This window comes from Jatropha curcas, chromosome 2, assembly GCF_041381405.1.
Source record: "Jatropha curcas cultivar XTBG-Jc1 chromosome 2, XTBG_Jcur_1.0, whole genome shotgun sequence".
In the NCBI taxonomy this organism is placed as follows: Eukaryota; Viridiplantae; Streptophyta; class Magnoliopsida; order Malpighiales; family Euphorbiaceae; genus Jatropha; species Jatropha curcas.
Genome location: NC_143152.1, coordinates 25,955,081 through 25,978,634, shown reverse-complemented (window position 1 = coordinate 25,978,634; position 23,554 = coordinate 25,955,081). Strand labels below are relative to the sequence as shown.

General features: G+C 33.4%; 3 protein-coding genes, 1 long non-coding RNA gene and 1 other non-coding gene across 8 annotated transcripts; 3 read left to right on the top strand and 2 right to left on the bottom strand.

The window, feature by feature from the left end:
* LOC149498482 (uncharacterized) lies at positions 1 to 9,627 on the top strand. Its single transcript, XR_016319808.1, has 5 exons — positions 1 to 742; positions 1,460 to 1,545; positions 2,363 to 7,819; positions 8,537 to 8,622; positions 9,442 to 9,627. It is a non-coding gene; the product is annotated as an uncharacterized LOC149498482 (long non-coding RNA).
* A 4,584-nt stretch (positions 9,628 to 14,211) lies between these two features.
* Positions 14,212 to 17,656, top strand: LOC149498481 (rop guanine nucleotide exchange factor 7-like). The gene is made up of 7 exons (XM_089718617.1): positions 14,212 to 15,004; positions 15,099 to 15,215; positions 15,309 to 15,463; positions 15,918 to 15,992; positions 16,075 to 16,365; positions 16,464 to 16,820; positions 16,913 to 17,656. The coding sequence occupies exons 1-7, from the start codon at positions 14,377 to 14,379 to the stop codon at positions 17,420 to 17,422; spliced, it is 2,133 nt and encodes a 710-aa protein (XP_089574743.1). The 5' UTR covers positions 14,212 to 14,376; the 3' UTR covers positions 17,423 to 17,656.
* Positions 17,657 to 17,721: 65 nt separating this feature from the next.
* TRNAP-AGG (transfer RNA proline (anticodon AGG)) lies at positions 17,722 to 17,793 on the bottom strand. The gene has a single exon. It is a non-coding gene; the product is annotated as a tRNA-Pro (tRNA).
* A 1,153-nt stretch (positions 17,794 to 18,946) lies between these two features.
* On the top strand, positions 18,947 to 19,721 carry LOC149498479 (uncharacterized). Its single transcript, XM_089718343.1, has 2 exons — positions 18,947 to 19,349; positions 19,528 to 19,721. The coding sequence occupies exons 1-2, from the start codon at positions 19,019 to 19,021 to the stop codon at positions 19,542 to 19,544; spliced, it is 348 nt and encodes a 115-aa protein (XP_089574469.1). The 5' UTR covers positions 18,947 to 19,018; the 3' UTR covers positions 19,545 to 19,721.
* A 684-nt stretch (positions 19,722 to 20,405) lies between these two features.
* SIS (E3 ubiquitin-protein ligase RLIM-like protein) lies at positions 20,406 to 23,554 on the bottom strand. Of its 4 annotated transcripts, none has more exons than XR_016319719.1 (6): positions 22,900 to 23,554; positions 22,530 to 22,620; positions 21,454 to 21,629; positions 21,277 to 21,354; positions 21,052 to 21,187; positions 20,406 to 20,650 (listed from the first exon to the last, which is right to left on the bottom strand). XR_016319719.1 is itself a non-coding variant. In XM_089718341.1 (6 exons), the coding sequence occupies exons 1-6, from the start codon at positions 23,014 to 23,016 to the stop codon at positions 20,583 to 20,585; spliced, it is 579 nt and encodes a 192-aa protein (XP_089574467.1). In that variant the 5' UTR covers positions 23,017 to 23,539; the 3' UTR covers positions 20,406 to 20,582. The 4 variants fall into 4 exon arrangements, 2 of the variants coding, with proteins under 2 accessions (XP_089574467.1, XP_089574468.1); XR_016319720.1 differs by having other exon boundaries at positions 21,277 to 21,337; positions 22,900 to 23,448; XM_089718341.1 differs by having other exon boundaries at positions 21,139 to 21,187; positions 22,900 to 23,539.

The window sequence follows — 23,554 nt, the reverse complement described above, 5'->3', positions numbered from 1 at the left end:
ACAACCCGAATTTTTATTTTCAAAATATTTTCCAATTAAATTTAATGAACCGACAGCCTGTAAATTTATTTAAATATTTTAATGCGAATACTGTGAGAAACCGATTGAAAAAGCCGAAAACCAATTGAAAACCAAAGATTTGGGCCGAATTGAACCGGTTCGACCCAAACCATCTAGAAAAATCTCTTGTTTTTTTTATTCTCCAACGCAAACCTCACCCCCTCACACCCTCACCAGCGCTGCACCTCCACTCCACCGACACAGCCACCGCGCCACCTCCTCCTCTCTTCTTCTTCTTCTTCTTCTTCTCTTTTCTTCTTCTTTTCTTTCTTTTCCCTTCACTGCGTCTGCGTCCTTGGCGAGACAGGGCAGCAGAGTTGCGCCCACCTCCAGCCCGATCGGACCTCCTCGCGCGCCACCTCGCTGCAGCTCGACGCCGCAGTCTCTCCGCCAGCTCCTCTGTCAGATCGCGCCGCTACACTGGTTCTCTTCTGCCTTCGATCGAGCAAGGGCAGCACCACCACGAGCTCCACCTCCATCGCGCCTCCTCTCTCGCTCTCTCTGCCACCGCCAGTCGCCGCCGCTTCACGCAGCTCCTGCGCGCGACTCCGGTTAGTGCTGCTACCAGTTTTGGTCGATCCAGTGAATGCTCTTTCATTTCGTTCCATTGAGATTGGTTGAAGCCCAGTCGATTTGGTTTCGTCACCGATCAAGCAAACTCCGGCAATAATATTTTGTTTGGGTATGAATTTATTTTATTAATTGTGGTTAATTAATTTAATTTTAGTAATCTTGGTTAGTTAATTTAATTTTAGTAATATTAGTTAATTAAATTAATTTTATTATTTGAAGTTAATTAATTTAGTTAATTTAATTTATTAATTGTGAGTAGTTAATTGATTTATAATATTAGTATTGATTTAATTAAGGAACCTTGATAATGATATATTAATAGAATTTAAGTGTGGATTAAGGTAGTTTAGATATAATGTTATTGTAAATTATAATTTTGATTGTGCGGTGATGCTGAGATTGAAGGAGGGTGAGAAATTTGATTTGATTGATTGCCCGATGGATGGGCTGTGTGGTTTGATAAATTGTTGATATTTTAACAGGTGGATAGTCCAATTGTTAGGGGAGATGCTGCCGAAATTTCGGTAGAAATTAGATTATTTTTAGGACTTTAATAGATAGTACGAATAAAATTATTATCGTTAGTAAGATTATATTATCAATCATATTATTCTTATTAATAATATTATTATTATTAATATTAGTATTCTTATTAGTATTATTATAAAATATTACTTAACCTTTTATTTAAAGTTGATAAATTAGAATAAATATATAAATTAGAAAACCATATATATATAACTGGAAACCAAAACTAATAAACGAATGTGAAATATAATTTTTTTTGAATTAGAATTCTTACTTAGAATTTTCTTGTTTATTTTAGAGGATTATAAAAATTCAAAAATGCGAGGACAAAGGCTGGAAGCATGTGGCTAGAAAGGCAGTCCTTTTAGAGGACAATAAAGAACTGTGAGTAGTGTTAGATAACTAGTATCATCCGCCTGCATTCATGCATTCACGGCTAAATGTTATCATGCATTATTTTGTTGAATTGCCATATCGTGCTGCACTATTTGTTGATATTAAAAATTGCTTGATTATCTGTGATGTGATATTGTTGTGCCTTGTTTGTGTGGAATTGGGATGAAGTGGGTCACCATGGGTTTGTGAGACTGTTACTGTTATATGGATCCTGATTCTGATTTCTGTTAGCCGGGTAAATGGGAGATCGGCGCCCCCGTGTGCACCTACTGTTCTGATCTGTATGATATGGAAAACCACAGGTTGGCTTCTTTATTGGGCGCACCTGATAATCTAGATTTGATCGCAGCCCGCAGGGTGGCCTCCTGTTGTGAGCGCCTGATGATCTAGATTTGATGGAGACGACCGGGTTGCCTCCTGTTGATAAAAAAAAAAAAAAAAAAAAAAAAAAAAAAGAGAGAGACTGGAAAAATAATGAGAGGACTGGTTGTGTGAGGATTAAACCGGTCGGCCAGAATGGGGGATTGGCTCCCTGGTGCACATGTGAGAGGATGGGCCATGTGGGAGGACGGCTCATCGGGTTTCGGTGACTCCACTGACTAATTTCCACGTGATGTGATTATATGAAGGTGATAATATTTGTGATTGCTGTTGTATTGCCATTTGTGTGCCAAACTGCATGATCACATAATTTAACGGGTGACCACATAAAATTATTTTAGCATTTTTATGATTGTGTGGGGTGAGAGAGTTATCTAATTCTACTCACTGAGTTTAATACTCACCCCCCTCCAACCCTCCCCAGGTAATAGATGGAAAGAAGAATCGTGGAGTCTAATTGAATGAACGAGATATGGATCGATAAGAGTAATAATCATTGTATTAAATATGTAAATGCAAAGAATAGTGAATTATGGAGTAGAGTTCCGCAATTGTATTCCAACTGAGTTGTAAATGAATAAATAAAGTATAGACATTTATTATTTGGATATATTTGTGAAATAAATTATTGGTCCTGAATCCACAATTACGAATAGCATATGAGTTTTAAATAATTTAGGCTTACTACGGGCTTCGGGGGCCTTAAGCCCATCCAGGTCCTAGTGCCGGTCCGGCCCACGAAAATGGGTCGTGACAAAGTTGGTATCAGAGCATTAAGTTGGGCCTTAGGAATCAATTGCGGAACATAGGAAATTGAATATAAAACTCCTACGTTGGGATCGGCCGTAACCAACAAAGGAGAGACACTAAATAGGAGACGGTCTTAATGCAGGTGGACGCACTGTGCACTAAGACAGTTACAGAATCATAAATAAAATAAATAATAAGAATAAATAAATAAATGAATAAATAAATGGGGAAGGATAATTATATCTATAAATAATGATATTTTAGAAGTTAGTTAAAGCTTTGAGACACAGAAGAAATTAGAAGGAAGTGCGGTGGCCTGATCAACCAGTGTACTCTTTCTAATGGAAATTGTGTCCTTAGCTTAAAAATTTAAATTTTCTCCTATGGAATAACATTTAGATAAGAGGATAAGTGATATGTGTTTAATAGGTTGAAGTAAATAATAAAAGCATACTAGTGTTATTTATTGTATGTTGACTGTGGAGTACATGCTTGAAATTGCATAGATTTGTATATATGTGTATGTACAGCAGGGGTATATTGAGAATGGGTTGCTAGTCTTAATTGATAAAAGAGTTAAATGATTCGGAGTCAAGGACATTAGGATCTATTTAATGAGGGTATTGATTTTGGCATATTTGTTTGATGAAGTTTACATGATATGGTTGGTGGAATTTATTAGAACTATGGAGATAAATCATTTTTCTGGATGGGATATATATTTTGATCAGTACATTTACATGAATGATATTTATAAGGTTTAAATGATAAATGATTTGGTGTGATTTGCAATAATAATTGATGATGAGTGTTTTTCGTAAGAAATAATGTTGGTGGAATTATATCAAGTGCTTGTTAATTACGAGAAATAATTACTGTTTATTGGAGTAAAGAGTATTGTGGTAATAATCAACTATTTCTTTCAAGTGTATGACTATGGGGAATGATATAAATTATTGTGGTTATAAGAAAGGTAAATTGTGATTCTTAGTAAGAAATGAATTGCTTTAATCTTTATGTACCTAGTAACGGATATTGTGTGGATTGTGGCACCTTATGGGTTAATAGGACATGATTATGAATTAAATTCAACGAGATTTAGTCTTTTGATATTTAAAATAATGGTTGCATTCTAGACGTTATGTAAGTTATAAATAAGGACTATTGTTTAATGAGAGATTCTATGATCCGAGAAGAAGTAAATGACTCATAAAAAGAAATTAAGATGATTATGTTATATAAATAGTGGGCCATGACAGTTATGTGCATTGATGAATGATATAGGACATTAAAGGATAATCGTCCAACTATGGACTTGATGTTACACCAATGAATTAGATAAATAAGACTGGATCTAGTTCTATTATTGTATGGATATTAAGAAAAGAATTAACTACAAAAATGTGAGGAGTATAGATGAATAGGATTTAAATGAGGATAATTGGTATTTAGAATTTTGACAAATTAGGAATAACTACTATTAAAGTGATAAAAAAAAAAAGTGAAATACTATTAAGGGTAGAATGATGGAACATGTATATTATTGAAGGTAGGAAAATGGCTTTGAGGTTTAAAATAATTATCACTGTCGGTGATAATTCTAATAGAATATTAAACAAATAATTGATAATGTTATGACCAAACTTTTGAGTTGAGTTAATCGGGTCTTGCGAGGTGAGTTTAGAGAATTTAGTGGTTCATAAATAGTAAATTTAGAATCTAAAAAGAGATAATGTAGGAAGCTATTGAATGTTTGGTGATAAACGAATAGATAAATAATTCAAGGATTGTAATTCCGATGACGAAAGAACTTGGTACTTATATTCAGAAAGAAAGATAGACTTTCTACTTGAGAGCAAGAGATAAGAAAATTCTGACTTCTGTAATTTGATAGCATCTAGTTGGAAATAGTTTTATGAGTTATATTAATTGAACCCATATGTTGAGCTCATAGATATATTATGTACAAGTGATAAGTGTTAGAAATAACTGGGAATAAGAGTTGAAAAAGGATATGGGACTTAACTTGAGATGACAACGAATGTGAATAAATTTAATTTCTAGCCGTAAAGCAATTAAAATAAGGAAATTCTATTAATTAGTGCAACTTTTGCAAGTTACTTGTTTTATTGGATAAAGAAGGAAAAATTATATTTTATGTCCTTAGTAGAACGTAAAGGTAATTAGAGTATTTTCATTTATTAGTAAGCTAGCTGGGTTTTAATTTACTATTTGTTTGGGATATTGAAAATTTGTGTAAGAGCAAACAAGTAGATTTGGAATAATTTTAGCAAATTTAGTGAAAAGAATACACGCAAGTATTTAAAGATTGAAAATATAGAGTATAGGATTAGTGGATGTGCTAACAAGACGATCTAAGAGTATATATTAACTATACTTGACGACTAACTTAAGTGTGTTAATCTGGTGATTTATTAATTTAAAATTTGCTCCTGGAATTATTGAGATATCAATTAGGATGAGAGTGATTAATATATGATTTGGAGTCAATGTAAAGCTATTCTGAATTTCTTAGCAATTGGTGGAAATTATGATTGAATGAATAAAATTGTGTTATAAATGGCAATTTGTGATATAACTTGTGGTTTAAAGGAATACTTAATTAGTTAGGTCAATTCGAGGACTGGTACATTCTAACTCAGATGTTGAGGAATTCAATGAGGTATTAACTTTGTTTGGAGTAAGAATATAGAGAGAACATAATTGAGGTTGAGGATATTCCTAGATCGTGTTAGGTATAAATTTTATAGATGATAGACATTAAGATAGACTTGGAGAGAAGGAATAACCCAATGATATTATTGTCTGAATATTCATAGGCATTCATGGGATTAAGAGTAAATATAAAATAAAGGACATAGTCTAGTCAGGAGTTGAATTATGGGTTTAACATTCTTAATCATTTACTTAGCTAGAGCAAAAGACACTACTTGTTTAGGATTCTTGATTTCTAGATAAGTAAATTTCGGTCTAAAAGGTTGATTAAAGACAAAAGAAATAGGTAAATTGGTTTGGAGAATTTTTCATCACGATTCAGCTTGTAAAAAAAATAAAATGTAGGCTGGATTTCTTTATGGAATTGAGTATAATTGAATGGCGTTTGCAAATTTTCGAAAATGAATTAAGAATTATCTGGCATGACAATAGTTAACTTGGCTAGTTGCATAAGTTCTTGTCATAATTAGTTAAGAAATAGTATGGTATGACAAATTGGAAAGAGGAACAGAGAAGTTAAAACTAAATTAGGGACTTGACTATGAGTTTAAATTTTCTCTATATAGTTGATGTACTATTTGTTTTTATGAGGATTCTCATTAGTAGGATTTGAAAGGAGATTATATATCTTTCGTTGGAAAATGGTTAAGGTGATAAATATGTGATGAGATTGGGATAGAAGTCAGGATCTCCTATCAGTTGATAGCAATTAGCTAGAGAAATGTCATGATTTTGTTTGAAATAAGCTTGTAGTAGTGGTAAGAATTTGTTCTCTTTAATTAGAAATGATCAAATAGTACTTAATGGCAGAATTTGATAATAATCGAAAACCTCCTTGAATTAGCAGCAACCATCTTATCTAATTTTAAATTTCTTCCATGATTATTGGAATAATGATATTAATGTTTGGAACCGATGGAAAATGGATGAGTCAGCTTGTAGGTTTTGAATTTTGAAATAAGGATTCTAAATTGGGATAGTAGTAAATTTGAATATGTGGATTCTTGTATCAGAAGATTTAATACTTGGTTTGTGTATTATTGTCTTATTGAGTGATGATCATTGCCTATAATAGCCAGTGAGAGCTAAATGAGGCAATACATCAATGTGGGTTACATGATATATAACTAATGAGATTAATAATTCTTACTTGAGCAGAGGTTATAAGGGACTTAAATTCTTACGTGTAAAGGTGAATATTAATGTCGAATCTGTGCCTTGGGTTATGAATATTTGACTTGAGTTGATGAATTGTGGATATAGTACAACTCAAATTTAAATTAATTTTGGTGATAAGGAAAATATCTAAACTTTGGGGATGAGTTCAGCTCATAATCATCCTACCCTCTCTATAAATTAGATTTTCTTCCCGTGCCTGTTTATTGGGTTGTCTTAATTAATAAATCTAATAAAAATTAGTTTCACCACTCTGACTAATGAACTCAAAATATTTACCTCATCGTCTTGATTCACCCTTCTAGCTGCTCAGACGAACAAGTATCCTCCTAAATGTGAATGCAATAACTTTTAGCAGTTGCAGCATTATGTGAGAAGCACAACTATCATTGTCGTAAACAACTATTGCATCCTAGTTTCTTGTTACTTTCAAAATTCGAGGACGAATTTTTTTTATAAGGGGGGAAGACTGAAACAACCCGAATTTTTATTTTCAAAATATTTTCCAATTAAATTTAATGAACCGACAGCCTGTAAATTTATTTAAATATTTTAATGCGAATACTGTGAGAAACCGATTGAAAAAGCCGAAAACCAATTGAAAACCAAAGATTTGGGCCGAATTGAACCGGTTCGACCCAAACCATCTAGAAAAATCTCTTGTTTTTTTTATTCTCCAACGCAAACCTCACCCCCTCACACCCTCACCAGCGCTGCACCTCCACTCCACCGACACAGCCACCGCGCCACCTCCTCCTCTCTTCTTCTTCTTCTTCTTCTTCTTCTCTTTTCTTCTTCTTTTCTTTCTTTTCCCTTCACTGCGTCTGCGTCCTTGGCGAGACAGGGCAGCAGAGTTGCGCCCACCTCCAGCCCGATCGGACCTCCTCGCGCGCCACCTCGCTGCAGCTCGACGCCGCAGTCTCTCCGCCAGCTCCTCTGTCAGATCGCGCCGCTACACTGGTTCTCTTCTGCCTTCGATCGAGCAAGGGCAGCACCACCACGAGCTCCACCTCCATCGCGCCTCCTCTCTCGCTCTCTCTGCCACCGCCAGTCGCCGCCGCTTCACGCAGCTCCTGCGCGCGACTCCGGTTAGTGCTGCTACCAGTTTTGGTCGATCCAGTGAATGCTCTTTCATTTCGTTCCATTGAGATTGGTTGAAGCCCAGTCGATTTGGTTTCGTCACCGATCAAGCAAACTCCGGCAATAATATTTTGTTTGGGTATGAATTTATTTTATTAATTGTGGTTAATTAATTTAATTTTAGTAATCTTGGTTAGTTAATTTAATTTTAGTAATATTAGTTAATTAAATTAATTTTATTATTTGAAGTTAATTAATTTAGTTAATTTAATTTATTAATTGTGAGTAGTTAATTGATTTATAATATTAGTATTGATTTAATTAAGGAACCTTGATAATGATATATTAATAGAATTTAAGTGTGGATTAAGGTAGTTTAGATATAATGTTATTGTAAATTATAATTTTGATTGTGCGGTGATGCTGAGATTGAAGGAGGGTGAGAAATTTGATTTGATTGATTGCCCGATGGATGGGCTGTGTGGTTTGATAAATTGTTGATATTTTAACAGGTGGATAGTCCAATTGTTAGGGGAGATGCTGCCGAAATTTCGGTAGAAATTAGATTATTTTTAGGACTTTAATAGATAGTACGAATAAAATTATTATCGTTAGTAAGATTATATTATCAATCATATTATTCTTATTAATAATATTATTATTATTAATATTAGTATTCTTATTAGTATTATTATAAAATATTACTTAACCTTTTATTTAAAGTTGATAAATTAGAATAAATATATAAATTAGAAAACCATATATATATAACTGGAAACCAAAACTAATAAACGAATGTGAAATATAATTTTTTTTGAATTAGAATTCTTACTTAGAATTTTCTTGTTTATTTTAGAGGATTATAAAAATTCAAAAATGCGAGGACAAAGGCTGGAAGCATGTGGCTAGAAAGGCAGTCCTTTTAGAGGACAATAAAGAACTGTGAGTAGTGTTAGATAACTAGTATCATCCGCCTGCATTCATGCATTCACGGCTAAATGTTATCATGCATTATTTTGTTGAATTGCCATATCGTGCTGCACTATTTGTTGATATTAAAAATTGCTTGATTATCTGTGATGTGATATTGTTGTGCCTTGTTTGTGTGGAATTGGGATGAAGTGGGTCACCATGGGTTTGTGAGACTGTTACTGTTATATGGATCCTGATTCTGATTTCTGTTAGCCGGGTAAATGGGAGATCGGCGCCCCCGTGTGCACCTACTGTTCTGATCTGTATGATATGGAAAACCACAGGTTGGCTTCTTTATTGGGCGCACCTGATAATCTAGATTTGATCGCAGCCCGCAGGGTGGCCTCCTGTTGTGAGCGCCTGATGATCTAGATTTGATGGAGACGACCGGGTTGCCTCCTGTTGATAAAAAAAAAAAAAAAAAAAAAAAAAAAAAAAAGAGAGAGACTGGAAAAATAATGAGAGGACTGGTTGTGTGAGGATTAAACCGGTCGGCCAGAATGGGGGATTGGCTCCCTGGTGCACATGTGAGAGGATGGGCCATGTGGGAGGACGGCTCATCGGGTTTCGGTGACTCCACTGACTAATTTCCACGTGATGTGATTATATGAAGGTGATAATATTTGTGATTGCTGTTGTATTGCCATTTGTGTGCCAAACTGCATGATCACATAATTTAACGGGTGACCACATAAAATTATTTTAGCATTTTTATGATTGTGTGGGGTGAGAGAGTTATCTAATTCTACTCACTGAGTTTAATACTCACCCCCCTCCAACCCTCCCCAGGTAATAGATGGAAAGAAGAATCGTGGAGTCTAATTGAATGAACGAGATATGGATCGATAAGAGTAATAATCATTGTATTAAATATGTAAATGCAAAGAATAGTGAATTATGGAGTAGAGTTCCGCAATTGTATTCCAACTGAGTTGTAAATGAATAAATAAAGTATAGACATTTATTATTTGGATATATTTGTGAAATAAATTATTGGTCCTGAATCCACAATTACGAATAGCATATGAGTTTTAAATAATTTAGGCTTACTACGGGCTTCGGGGGTCTTAAGCCCATCCAGGTCCTAGTGCCGGTCCGGCCCACGAAAATGGGTCGTGACAGTTACAATTATCTAAAAAGGAAAAATAAAATAAAACTGTAATTCAGGAGAAATAAAAAAGAAAAAAAAGAATGTGAGCTCATCATAATTTATCAGAAGCAATGATTTTTTGCCTTGTATGCACAGGCTTGCTTCCTATACGGAAAATGATAGGATTGTTTTAATATATGCAAGACATCATTATAGTGTCAAATATGCTAATGACAGTAATTATTCATACAAAATGCAGCTTTGACATTCATTTTATTAGATAACACTTCCATTAATCATTATTGAAATTGAAAATTAATTTTGATACTCTCTATAATCTACATAATTGCAACATTATACATTATATACCTTATCTCCGGCAAATACAATCTACATAATTTTTATGAAATTTATTGATTTGTAAAAATTTAGTTTAATACATTTTAACAAAATTAATAAAGTGAAAAAAAAGGGCATATTTGATTTAACTCTAGTAATTGATAGAGATTAACTAATAAATACTGATGTTTGTAAATTTTAGTAATGACTGTAGTTAAAATATAAAATGACTATTGATATAATCGTTTTATATATTACGATTTATAATATATTTTTAAATTTTTATGGTAAACATAGTACTTTTATTGTGATAGAATCCAATAATATCTTCACATTATTTTTTTGGAAAAATTAATATTTATTTTTATTTAGTAATAAAGTGATATTATATTATGCATCATATTAAGTTTATTTCTTCTGTCGGATTACAGACAAAATGCTGTGAATTTATAATTAGATTGATGATGGGTTTAAATTATTTCAATACAACTGCTATCTTAAAAGGCAATTAAGGTTAATAAAGTTTAGACTAGGCAACAAAGTGGCTCATGCTCTTGCTCAACAAGCTCTCTCTATTGATATTGAGGAGCTTATCTAGATAGAGGAAGTACCCTCCTCTATTTCTTCTCTTATTTTGAACCATTTGATCCTCAGTTAATTGAAAGTTATCGGTTTATTAAAAAAAAAAAAAAATTAAATTCATGATAAATATAAATTATTTACATACATATGTGGAAAATATTCTAATCAAATGTATAGTACAACTTATTTTTCATTTGGTTTTATTAATTTTTTTTTCAAATATAACTCATTAATAATAATATGAACAATTACAAATATTCATATAGATCAGACATATAACTTTACTACCAGTAGCTAATAGAATTCGCTGATCTTTTAACGAAACAAAAGAATTTATATCATTTTGAATAATGAAACTAAAACTAAAAAAAAAAAATATAATATTAGATATTTCCGCTTGGAGTTGATCTTAACAAAAGATATAAATATTATTAGCAACAACTAAAAATAATAAGTTCTCGGACCTTCTATACCTTGATTGTTTTTTCAAGAATTTGCAATATATGATGAACACATATGAGTTTCTACCACTATGCATCAATAGCATGAATGGAAGAATATAGCGTATAATCAGATTCCATTGATCGAAGATTCACACGTGCAAATCACAATCTAAATTTTTCAACCAAATAAAGTCAAATATCATATTTTGATTTAGTAATAATCCTGATAAAGAATGGATAACCCTTATAAATAAGTGACAAACAAACTCTAAATATGGAGACAAAGCAACAACAACAAAAACAAATAAAAAAGACAGATCTGTTATAAGAAAAATAGATCTAAGTTCATTAAAGCAAACAGAAGATGAAAAAAAAGAAGGTAACCAAAATAAGAGTAGACAGTGGTAGCCTCAAGCTAAAATTAGGATTAAAAGACTAGAAATAAAATAGAGCAACTAGGTTTTTAGAATCTCCAGTTTTTCACTTGGTTTTAGTAATTAAGTATTGAATAATCTGAAAGAACAATTTTTAAAAATTTAAAACTATTTAACAGTCTATTGACTTATTAGTATAAGATTTTAAGTTAAAATTTTAATTTTATTATTCTAATTAAGTGAAGTTTAACTTAATTGAGATCTTTAAATGATAAATGTATAAATAAGTATTTTAGAATAATTTAAAAACAAATACCTACTAAAATTGTTATCAAATACCACTTTCAATAAGATATTGAATTGGATATAGTGTGAAGTAATCAAAAATACGTTACATTCTCTTATATTGCAATCAAATTTTTACATATAGGAAACACAGAATGATATGGTGAAATTCAAATTTAAAAAATAATGGTTTGAAAATTTACTTCCTACTTTCTATTTACTTCTTTCACGACTTTGGTCACACTACCTTATGATACATATTTCCACAGCATTTATAACCAGCAAGATGGATTCCCTGCCCATGAAGGAGCTTGGAAATTAGCTCTATTAATTTTGCTTGCATGGTTAATGGTTTTCAATTCAAAATCAAATAATTGGAATGGAGCCAATGTAGGGAAAAAGAAGAAAACAAAAAGATAAAAGATGTAGTAAAAAAGAAATAAATATATAGCGTAGCTTTTACTTAGACACACACAGAGCTTGGAGATGAAGTTTGTTCTTCTTCTTCTTTCTTTTCCAATTCCCTCTAATGGGTTTTCAAATTAGCAGTCAACATCAAACCAAACGACTCACTTGGGTGCCGTTGGAAGGATCCTTTCTTTACTCATTACATACAAAGTAAAAACATTGTTTCAGTTGGAGCAACCGACCGGCAAAATTATCAAAACCAGATTTATGTAATGTTTGAAAAAAAGAAAGAAAGAAAAGAATTATAAAAAGACTTGCAAGGAAAGCTAAGATCTAGCAGTAAGGATTGTCTTTGTAATTGTACAGATTGTAAGAAGAGAGAGTGTGTGTTAGTGTTATTATAGAAGATCTCAACTGCAACTCTCTAATGTCGTTTTCACTGTCATTGTTAGTGTTAGTTATAAGAAATGCTTTACTTTGCTTGTTGGATTTATCTTCTTCTGATATGCTTTTGCTAGTCCTTTTCATTATTTTGCTTTCTTTCTTTCTTTCTTTCTTTCTACTTACATGACGAGCCATTTGATTAGCTACTGACCCATCATTATTATTTTTTCAAAGAGCTGATAATTATTAATTGTTTATAAAGAAGATATGTCTTAAAAGGCTTAAACGACCGAACAAGTATCTCGGTTATTAATAACAGATTCTTTGTATAAATGTTATAACATATTTACAAATATGCCCTTAGTACATTTATCAGTCAATCAATAAATGATTCATTTGATCATTAATTTAACTTTGATTTGCTGGATCCCTTCTCCAGAGGCTAGGTGTTTGTTAGAGGCTGATGCTGTGGGTGGCATTTGGCCTCGCATTGTTTCTTAATAGGTTTATCCCCTCCTTCTCATTAAAAAAAAATAATAATAATAAAAAAAATTGTATAATTCTTAATCCTGGAGAGATTAATTCCTGTAAGTTAGAGCTCATCCGTCGGTTGCCGCCAAAGACAAAAAAAGGCCAAGCTGCCTTCTATTATCTCTTTATCAATTCAACTGTGGTAGAAAAGGCCACACCAAGATTTCGTTATGAATGTTAGGACATGTATACACAATATGACAGAAAGAAAGGAGGCCAAGAAGGCTCTATAGCTCTAAAAAAAATTTCTAAATTGGATTAGTGAATTTTTGAGCATTTGCCTTCTAATTTTTAAAAATTTTTTTATCACCTAAATTTGAATTCTAGCTCTACCATGCGAGTGCAAACAAAAAATAATTAAAAATAAAGAAAAAGAAAGTTACAGTTGTTAATTTATGCTTAGAAACCAAAGCATGCATTTTCTCTAAAATAAATACATTTGAATCTCACAAGACATGAAATGAAAGTGTTTGATGCTTGCAATTCACTTTTACTTTATGCAAAGGTAACTTTGCAAACAACGGGAAACATAGTGGAGCGGGAGATTAATAATTTAGGGGGAGACCTGCAACTGCAACTCCTAAACTGTTCCTAGTTTGGGAGAGAAGAATTTGTAAAACATAATCACATTATTAATAAAAGATAATAATAGAGTGAATTACTGTTTATTGTTTTAGTTATAATTAAATACATTTTAGATAATTTTAAGCTTTCTTTTAGTCAGTATATTGGTAAAAATTCATATATATTTCGTGAGGTTTGTCTCTCCTAATTTTATTATTTTTATTTTATTTAATGATATAAATCGATGGAATTGTCATTTTCTTTTTTAAAAAAACAAAAATGGTGCACGAGCATATGATGATAAAAATATAAAATTTAATACAGTTATGGACCAGATCCGTGGCATACACGACTCCCATCGTTTTACTTTACAATATTTTTGAAATAAACCTTAGTTTTTGAACATTTGTTTAAGCAAAACAAAGTAGTGCCAACCCAAGAAAGCCTTTTTTTTTTATTTTTTTTATTTTTTTATGGTCTCTGCTTAAAATTAACTAAAATGGAGATTGGAAAATACAATAGAAGCATCAAAGTAGAGCCTTTAGCTGTCACTTTCATGTCATGTGTTAGAGCAAGTTTCAGTAATCATAACTAAGCTTCACTCTTTCACAATGCATGATATAAAAAATATGGAGTCCCTTCACAAAATAATATCCAAAAAAGAAAGAATTTTTTTGGTTTGTTGCCCCTTTTACCCCACACAAGTAGACATGGTTGAGACCTTATGGATAGAGCTTCCTACCAACAGCAACAACCACTTAGTGAACCAACTCAACAACAAGAACTACCGCAACATTACCGCCTTAAGCTTTGTTTGCCATTAGAGAAACTTAGGATTAAAAACCCCAACTACCTTACCGCATTTTCTCTATTTGGTTTTTGGGTATCAAAATCTCTGCGTAACTTGTACAATAAAGCTCGGTTCTCTAATGGGTCTGGCTTGAAAAGGCTACAGTTTACTGGCATGATAGTGAACAACACTGTTTTCTTTTGTGATTCAATTGAGTTTCTTGACGAAGAAGAAGAAGAAAAGCAGGCAGTAATGGAGGGTTTCAGTGAGAAGAATGATGAAGGTATTAGTGAAATGCATACATTCGGGGATTTGATTGAAGAGAAGGGTAGAGAGAGCAGTTCAAGTTCTGATTTTTTGACATCTGAAACGACAGGGCTTGAAGAGCAGAGCCATAGTAGCTCTGAAGAGGAGGATTCATCTTCTCCTCCTTCAATGGGTTGGCCTGTAAAGAAAGAAGAAGAAGTACCGGATTGTACAAGTACTAACGGTGCTACTGATGAAGCAGAGAAGATAAATTTAGATGATAAGAAGTTAGAGAAACAACGGTCTTCAATTTCAGGTATTAATTATTTCTCTCTTTTGCACTTCTGTTTCCTTCTTCAAGTTGATGCTAATGTGTTCGATGAAATGTCCCTGATTTTGTGGGGTACTAGAGATTGAGATGATGAAGGAAAGGTTTTCAAAGTTGTTGCTTGGAGAGGATATGTCGGGTTGTGGGAATGGAGTTTGCACTGCATTGGCTATTTCAAATGCCATTACTAATCTATGTGGTATGTTCGTTATCAGTTTGCTTTAGTTTTGTTGCTTGATTTGCCAAGGCATCGGTTTTAATTCTGATAGTTTTTGTTTTATGTTATATGTAGCTACAATGTTTGGCCAACTATGGAGGTTAGAGCCTCTACCTCATGAAAAGAAAGCAATGTGGAGAAGAGAGATGGAATGGCTTCTTTGCGTAAGCGATCACATTGTAGAATTGACACCCTCTTGGCAGACATTTCCAGATGGAAGCAAGCTTGAGGTAAAATGGTTTCAAAATTGAAAAAATTTGAAGACAATCCAATATGCAAATAAATTGGTCCTTTGATTTCATTTTCAAAATTTTATTTCCAAATTATTATTGTTGGATCTTGGCCGCTTAAGTGAAAAGGAAGTAAAACATCTCTAGAAAAGGTGAAAATAAGAAAGCATTGAAGTAATCTAAGATTGCTCAATTAATAGCTGTAATAGATCCATTTTCTTTCTCCATTAATAATGGTGAATTTGAAACTTGAAATTGCAATACTGAAAATGGAGCCTGTTCATTTCCACAAATGTTCAAAAAGTAAATATTCCTCATTACACACGAATGAATAGTAATGTCTAAAATATTTCTGGAAGCAAAAGTTAAAGCAAAATTTTCTACACTTTTGGGCTTAAATATATGAATGATTTCTTGAATGTGTTTTTGTTGGCTTTTTTATGTTTTTATCCAGGTCATGACTTCCAGACCACGGTCAGATCTCTACATAAATCTCCCAGCTCTGCGCAAATTAGATAACATGCTTCTTGTAAGTTTTGCCGACACTGCTTAAGTCCAAAAAATGTTAATATTACCATAAAAGCAGTTCTTAAGGCAACAATTTTTTGCAGGAGATATTGGATAGCTTCGATAATACGGAATTCTGGTATGTTGACCAAGGAATCCTAGCCCCAGATGCTGATGGGTCATCATCTTTTAGAAGAACCTTTCAGCGGCAAGAAGAAAAGTGGTGGCTACCAGTGCCTCGGGTCCCTCCTTGTGGCCTCCATGAAAATTCAAGAAAACAATTACAGCATAAACGCGATTGCACAAACCAAATATTAAAAGCTGCAATGGCTATCAACAGCATTGCTTTAGCTGATATGCAAGTCCCTGAATCATTCTTGGATGCACTTCCAAAGGTATGAATCATACCCTTGTCGTGTAAATGTCATTATGATTTAAAAAAGAAAAGGCATTATTGTTAAATTCTTGCTATTTTTTCCCATCTTGGTTTCAGAATGCGAAGGCCAGCTTAGGAGACCTCATTTATCGTTACATTTCATCAGATCAATTTTCTCCCGAATGTCTTCTTGATTGCCTTGATTTATCTTCTGAACACCAAGCCATAGAACTTGCCAACAGAGTGGAGGCCTCAATCTATGTGTGGCGCAGAAGAACTAACTCTAGACCCACAAATAACACGAATCGTTCAAGTTCAAAGTCATCATGGGAATTGGTGAAGGAGCTAATGATTGATGCAGAGAAGAGGGAATTGCTTGCTGATCGAGCAGAGAGCCTTCTGCTTTGCTTGAGGCAGCGGTATCCTGGTCTTCCGCAGACAACTCTAGATATGAGCAAAATCCAGTACAACAAGGTTAGTTCACATATCTTTCTCTTGTCAAAATCTTTTTTCTTGTTATGAATGAATTTGAATTTCATACTCAATCATCAAGTTCTGTCATTTAGGATGTTGGAAAGTCCATTTTGGAGAGCTACTCAAGAGTTTTGGAGAGCTTGGCATTCAATATTGTAGCAAGAATTGATGATCTGCTCTATGTGGATGATTTGACCAAGCATTCAGATCAATTCTCATCGATATCTAAAGTTAGTTTGATTGCTCATAAAAGTGTTTCAATTCCATATTCAGTTCCAGTCCCAAGCACGCCATATAAAACAGCTTATACTACGCCAAGCTATTCTCCAAGTCATCTAGCTAGCCCTGCAAAAGGAGACATATCGCCCTTAATGACTAGCAGCAGAATTCAACAGCAGCACAGGCCGGGCATCAAAAAGGTTTTAACAGATTATCTCAGTATTGATACTAAAGGCAAGGATTTTAGTAATGCAACTGAAGGAACAGATTACACAATTCGAAAAGCATCAACATCGCCAATTGGAATTGAATCTTTCGAGTGTATAAAAGAAGCAGTGAGTTCAATTGCCTTACCATTAGAAGATTTAGTTGAAGAGGAATGAATTCTTAGAGTGTATATTGTGAAAATTATATATGTGGTATGGTCAGTTAGGCTTGCTGGCTGTCTGTTATTGTGTATTGTTTTTAAAATAGGAATTAGGAAGAGGTTTCTGTATGTTCTGATGAGATATGTGCAATGATTATGAGTTGATTGACTCATTGTTCATAGACCTCCGCATCCCCAAGATGTATTAGGCCTTGTTTTTAATATATAATAATATACTACAATTTTTACATTTCATCGCTTCTTACTGTCCAGCAGGGCCTCTTAAATGTATCAACCTTAGTATTTTAAAAAGTTGGGGCATTCCGAGAATTGAACTCGGGACCTCTCGCACCCTAAGCGAGAATCATGCCACTAGACCAAATGCCCGTGTTTGCATTGTTGTTGCCAATATATCATTATGTTACATCTCCGTGACACTGCATGTTGCCATTCCTCGTAGAAAAACCTGTTTCTGCAAGTTTAAAATCTCAATTCAACAAAATCACATTTGGTTTAGAATGCAATTAGCTAGTGTTGTAGTATAGTTAAACACAATCACTGTTTAGTTTTAAATTAAAGTGGAATCGGTCAAAATTGAAGTCAAACATAGTTAACTGCAAATGAAATCATATATTTAAATATTCGATTTTGATTCTTTATTTTCTAAACTTTAAATTCATGGATTCAATTTCAAATTTATAGTTCTGATTTAAAATCTGCAATTTTGGTTTATAACCATAAAGAAATTGTAAAATAAAAAACTACTAAAGAATTTTTTTTCTCACTTTATTTTTTGTTTTGTTTAATTCTTTTAGATAAATTTTAAAAGTTTTACCGTATTCATTTCGTGTTTTCAATCTACGACCAATTGTTTTTTTTACTATTAGTTATACATGCTACAAAATAAAAAAATATAGAAAAATCTGAACAAAAATTGAGAAAATAAAAATAATTTGATTCTAATATTCACCTTGTTTAAAAATAAAATTAGTGTTTTTAAAATCGAAAATGCCAGTCCCAGACCATGGTTAAAGTATTAGAGTATTCCAGCAAATTCTGCCCGTCATACGAGCGGGCGCATCCAATCTTTGGCAAACCTAAAATAGATTTTACATCTGCTTCTTATTATCAAGTCGTAGTATAGTGGTAAGTATTCCCTCCTGTCACGCGGGTGACCCGGGTTCGATCCCCGGCAACGGCGTTGAACTCTTTTTTTTTTCTACAACTAAATCTCTAGGCTCCTATTTTGTTTTTGAAAGCTTCTAGGCTCCTATTGAATCACTACAGGTCTCCCATAAAATGAAAGTTGGTTACACGCGTCCACGCATAAACTGACAGTTTACTGGAAGCAGCCCTGTGTTCACTTAAATGATAACGTGGATTAATTTGGATGATGCTGGTTTTGGAAAGTGAATACACCTATTTCCCATTTTGGAAAGTGAATACACCTATTTCCCAAATCAAATTCTTTAGTATATCTCTCTTTTTATAGTGCTACCTCTACTATTGTTAGTGGGATTTAGTTTAAGGCACCTGAAGAGCTTTTCTTGCAGTATAAAAGCTATCAACAGACAGATGATTTTTGCATCCAAAATTAGCGGAGACGATAGAAATGGAGGCTTCAGTTAAGTTCTTGTGCCTTCTAGGGTTTGTTGTGATTGTGGGTATTGTTGGAGGGGTTAACGGGGCTGGGGAATGTGGATCTTCAGTTGAAAATGAATTAGGTAACTTAAGGAGCTGTGGAGACGCAATTCACGATCAGGATGCTCCTGTTTCTGAGAGTTGCTGCCTTGAGGCTAAGAAAATAGTGCAAGATACAAGCTGTCTTTGTGCTATTGTACTTTCAAACACCGCTAAGGCTGCTGGGATGATCCCTGAAGTTGCCATTACCATTCCCAAGAGATGCAACATTGCTGACCGTCCTGTCGGTCACCAGTGTGGAGGTGAAGTTCGCCAAAAAAAATGCAGTTTACCGGTTCTCCTGATTCAACCATTTTTATTATATTATTATTATTATTACTAATTCAACTATTTTATATTATCATTATTATTACTACGAGAAAATAGTTATTTTATCAGTTTCCAGTTGTATCAGCTAATAAAAGTATTTGGATTTTGCAGATTATACACTTCCATGAAGTTATAACAAGCATTCTGAACATGAAGTACTGGGAAGATAGCAGCCAACCACTTGTTCAATAGCAACTTGGTTGCCCTACGTACTAGTCTTACTCTTCTGAATAAAAAAACTAGCACTTAGCTAGCTCTGGTTGTACGTGTATCCTGAATAATATGTTCAGAATTTCAAATATTTATTTTCTATCTCTTCACAACACTGACACGCTAACAGAAAACTGCCTTGGAATTATTGAAAACCCTGGAATTAATTGAACATGCGTTGGCAAAATTCAAATGGTAGAATATCAGTATCAGATTCTGCATTACTAAAGAATGTGGCTGAAGGGTTTTTGTCCTCAGCTCAGATATCTTCTTTTTTAACGGCCAAACCTGAACCTTTAACGAACGTTTGAAAGGTAAAACCATGGATAAGGACGGCAGAAAATCTGTGGGTCATATTTTCTGATAGAGAATAAGCAAATACATTTCCTTTTTAGACTTCTCAAGATAAGAAATAGACAGGACGGTTGAAAGAGAAAACAGAACGGACACATAGCAAGATTATTGTCAAATTGGTTGGACCACAGCCCAACCAAAGGCTGTTTTGACCAGTGGCTCTAACATTGAGTAGACTTTAAGTAAAGAGGGAAACTTGAGCTTTCAGTTAAATTCAATACAAGGGACCATAATGTTGTTTGACCATTTCTAGAACATCATCGTCTTCATAGCTTCCAGAGACATTTTTGGTCTCTTTACAGCAAAACAAGCCCTGAACACTATGTTAGTTCGTTATTAGATCACCATGACAGAAGAAGTCTCGGACGACTTGAAATACTCGTCGAAGTTAAAAAGGTAATGTAAATACAGGGTTAGAGCAAAACTGATCTCAACCAAGTACATGTTAATATACAAAAAACAAGGTTTACCATCCTTTACAATAAAATAAAACGAGGAAAAAGAGAAGGGGAAGGGAGAGATTATTTGTATATGCTAATTTTAATATAAAAATACATATATTTTTAGCTGGAGGAAACAACATTAACCAGCCATGTCTGCTGCTAACATCTGACTGCTACTTCCCATATGACAAAAGGTAAATTAAAGTGCTGTCCTATGTTGTATGTACCTGCGAATCGCAGATTGTCGATTTTAGCAAACATATATAAAACCAACTAGAAAGAAACAGGCAACAGATTAATCAGTCTATTTACTGCTTACTGATTCAAACAGAAAATTTCAAATACCACTTTTTTATATCAGTTTATAGTCACTAGCAACTGGGTGATTTATTATTAGAATTTAGAACCAGAGAATTACAGCAATGTTTGATTTGTTGCAATGGAAAAAGACGTAATCTCAATATAAAACCCAACTCATTTCAGAAAGTACAAAACTTTTACCTGTAAAAATCTATTAAATATATGATAGATGATCTCAACTTTAAATTATATTATTTCTATAAATAAAATTAAGCCAACCATAGAGGTAAGAGTATAATGATACATAAGAACTGGAGCAAAACTCTACCTTAGATATACATATAAAGGAAAAGAGGAAGTGTTAGTTGTTATGAAAAATATCTATCCCCGGTAGGTTTCTTTTAGAAATAAATACCTAGCTGTGTATATGTTATGGCAGGTAACGTCTTAGTAATAGAGAGACCCTGCATAATAAAAATTTCGATTATCAAAGATGTCAATAGAGTAAAAGTAATTTCCATAACATAGCCACATGCAAATCACAGCATCATACCCTGCCACCAGTTTCCTCTTGAAGCACTCCCGGAGTCATCTTCAGTCCCGTCTTTCTTGAACTGATGAGAAAATGGAACTTAATAGCAAATTCCTCAATTTAAATTTTATGAGCCAACCCAATATGCAAAGAAAATGCTCAGCAACCCAATATGCAACAGAGCAAATTTATACGCACCATTGAGGTCATGTTAGAGCTCTGGCTATTCTGGGGATGATGATATATGTCTTGACCGCCATAATAGATTGATGAACTGAGATGACATGGTTGTACTCTTTGTTCCTGATAAATGGAATTTGTATCTCTACTTGGCATGTTATGACTTTCACCCTCATTGCTTTTAGAAGTTTCATCTGAAGATACAAAAATAAAATAAAATGTCCATTCATCTCTAAAAGATAATCCAATATCAACACAGATGATATATAATGCCAGTCATCTCTGAAGCATAATTATCAAAGATAAATATCTCTAAAAGATGATTATAGATAATTATCTGTAAAGATAAATGTCTCTAAGTGATCATTCGTGTTGGATAAGCACTCTTTGCATATAGTCTCTCTCACTAGGTGCGTCCAACTCATGGATGTGTGTAGACACGGATATGGCATGGCAAACTGGCTAGTCTGAGTAACATAGAAATTGCAGCAAAGATTAAAGAAAATCATAATATATGAAAAATATAGTCAGGAGCGAAGGGCTTGACATGGTAAGCTCCGAGAACCGTGTCAAGTTCTAAAGAAAATCTCCCCTTCAAAACAAAGTGATAAAAGAGATAAACCATCACATGAGCTAGTTGATACAAGGAAAGTTTCTTCAATTTGTTCTCTATGTAAAGTAAACTAATCAGAGTAAACTACTAACTAAAACAGAGTGACATGCAGCACAAGATCCCATATTAGTAAACTCTTAGGTGAATCTAATAACAAAACTTAGTATATAGTAGCATTTTGTAACCTATTGCAGATCAAAATGGATAAAACAGATATATATAGCCGACCCAAAAAGTTTGCAATGAGGTTTTGTTAGGTGGAGGTGAATATACTCCATCAGCATACTCTTTGCACTAAAGTCTAACAATCAATATTGTTCTACAATGCGTTCTCTAGCACATTACTTCAAGAAAACACTCTTTAGACTTGAATAATTAAAATCACCCATATCTTAAAATTTTAGGAGAAGACACAATAATAAAAAGAGAATTAAAACAAAACAAAACAAAATTGTACTCGGAATGTAATCTTATATTTAACCTTGAGCTCCAGATTTGGTGTTAGAAGCTTCTTTTGCAGAATCCTGCTTCTTACCAATCACTTCAGATCGAAGTGACCCTCTCTCCAACACCTGAATCAAAATCAAAATGACAATTTTCAAAAAATAAGTACACAGACTTGGAAAATCAATACCAATCAAAAAATAAACATAAAATCAAGAAATAGAATCTTGATTGCCTTAGACTCTTAAAAAGGAAAAGTGATTTTCATAGAATCAATAGAGAAAGAAAAAAAAAAAAAAATATATATATATATATATATAAACTTTTCCTTACAATTGAGAGTCAAGAAATGCAGAAAACCCCAGCAAAATCAAATGAATGTCAAAAATTTTGAAAAACAATAATACCTTAGAAGGAGGAGCGAATATAGAGCCGAAAATCCCAGAAGAAGAAACAGAATCCTTAGAGCCAAAAAGTTCAGAAGTGAATGAAGAAGATGAACCCGGTTGCTTCTTTCCCTCCATTTCTTACTCTTTATTTCTTAAACCTCTCTGTTTATCACTCACACTTGCAAAAATTGAAAATAAATAAACAAAATATTTGTTTATGTTCGTGTATGTATATACACTGAAACGCCACCGTCAAAGGATAAAAAAGAAAAGACGGTGCTAAGTCGTCAAACAAACAAACAGAGGAAAGAAAGGGGAAAAGAAAACAGAATACAACAGAAAAAAGTGAGGGAGAGACACGTGAGGATCGACCGTTTGGTGTTTGTAGAGAGAAACGAAACCGTCACCCACCAATTTATAAGGCAAAAGAGAACTTGTAATCAATCACCTTCCTGTTCTCATTTATTATAATTATTTTTTATTTAAATAAATAAAAGGAAATATAAATTTTCTGTTTGTCGACGAAGATCTTCTCTCTCTAATCCTTTTTTCCAGTTCTGTTTCTCCTTTCTCGTCCTGGCTCATGTCGACAAAATGGCAGATTTGTGCCACCTGTAACAATCAGAAGCATAGGTAGGGCCTACAAGTGACACCCAACATTTTACTGCCACGA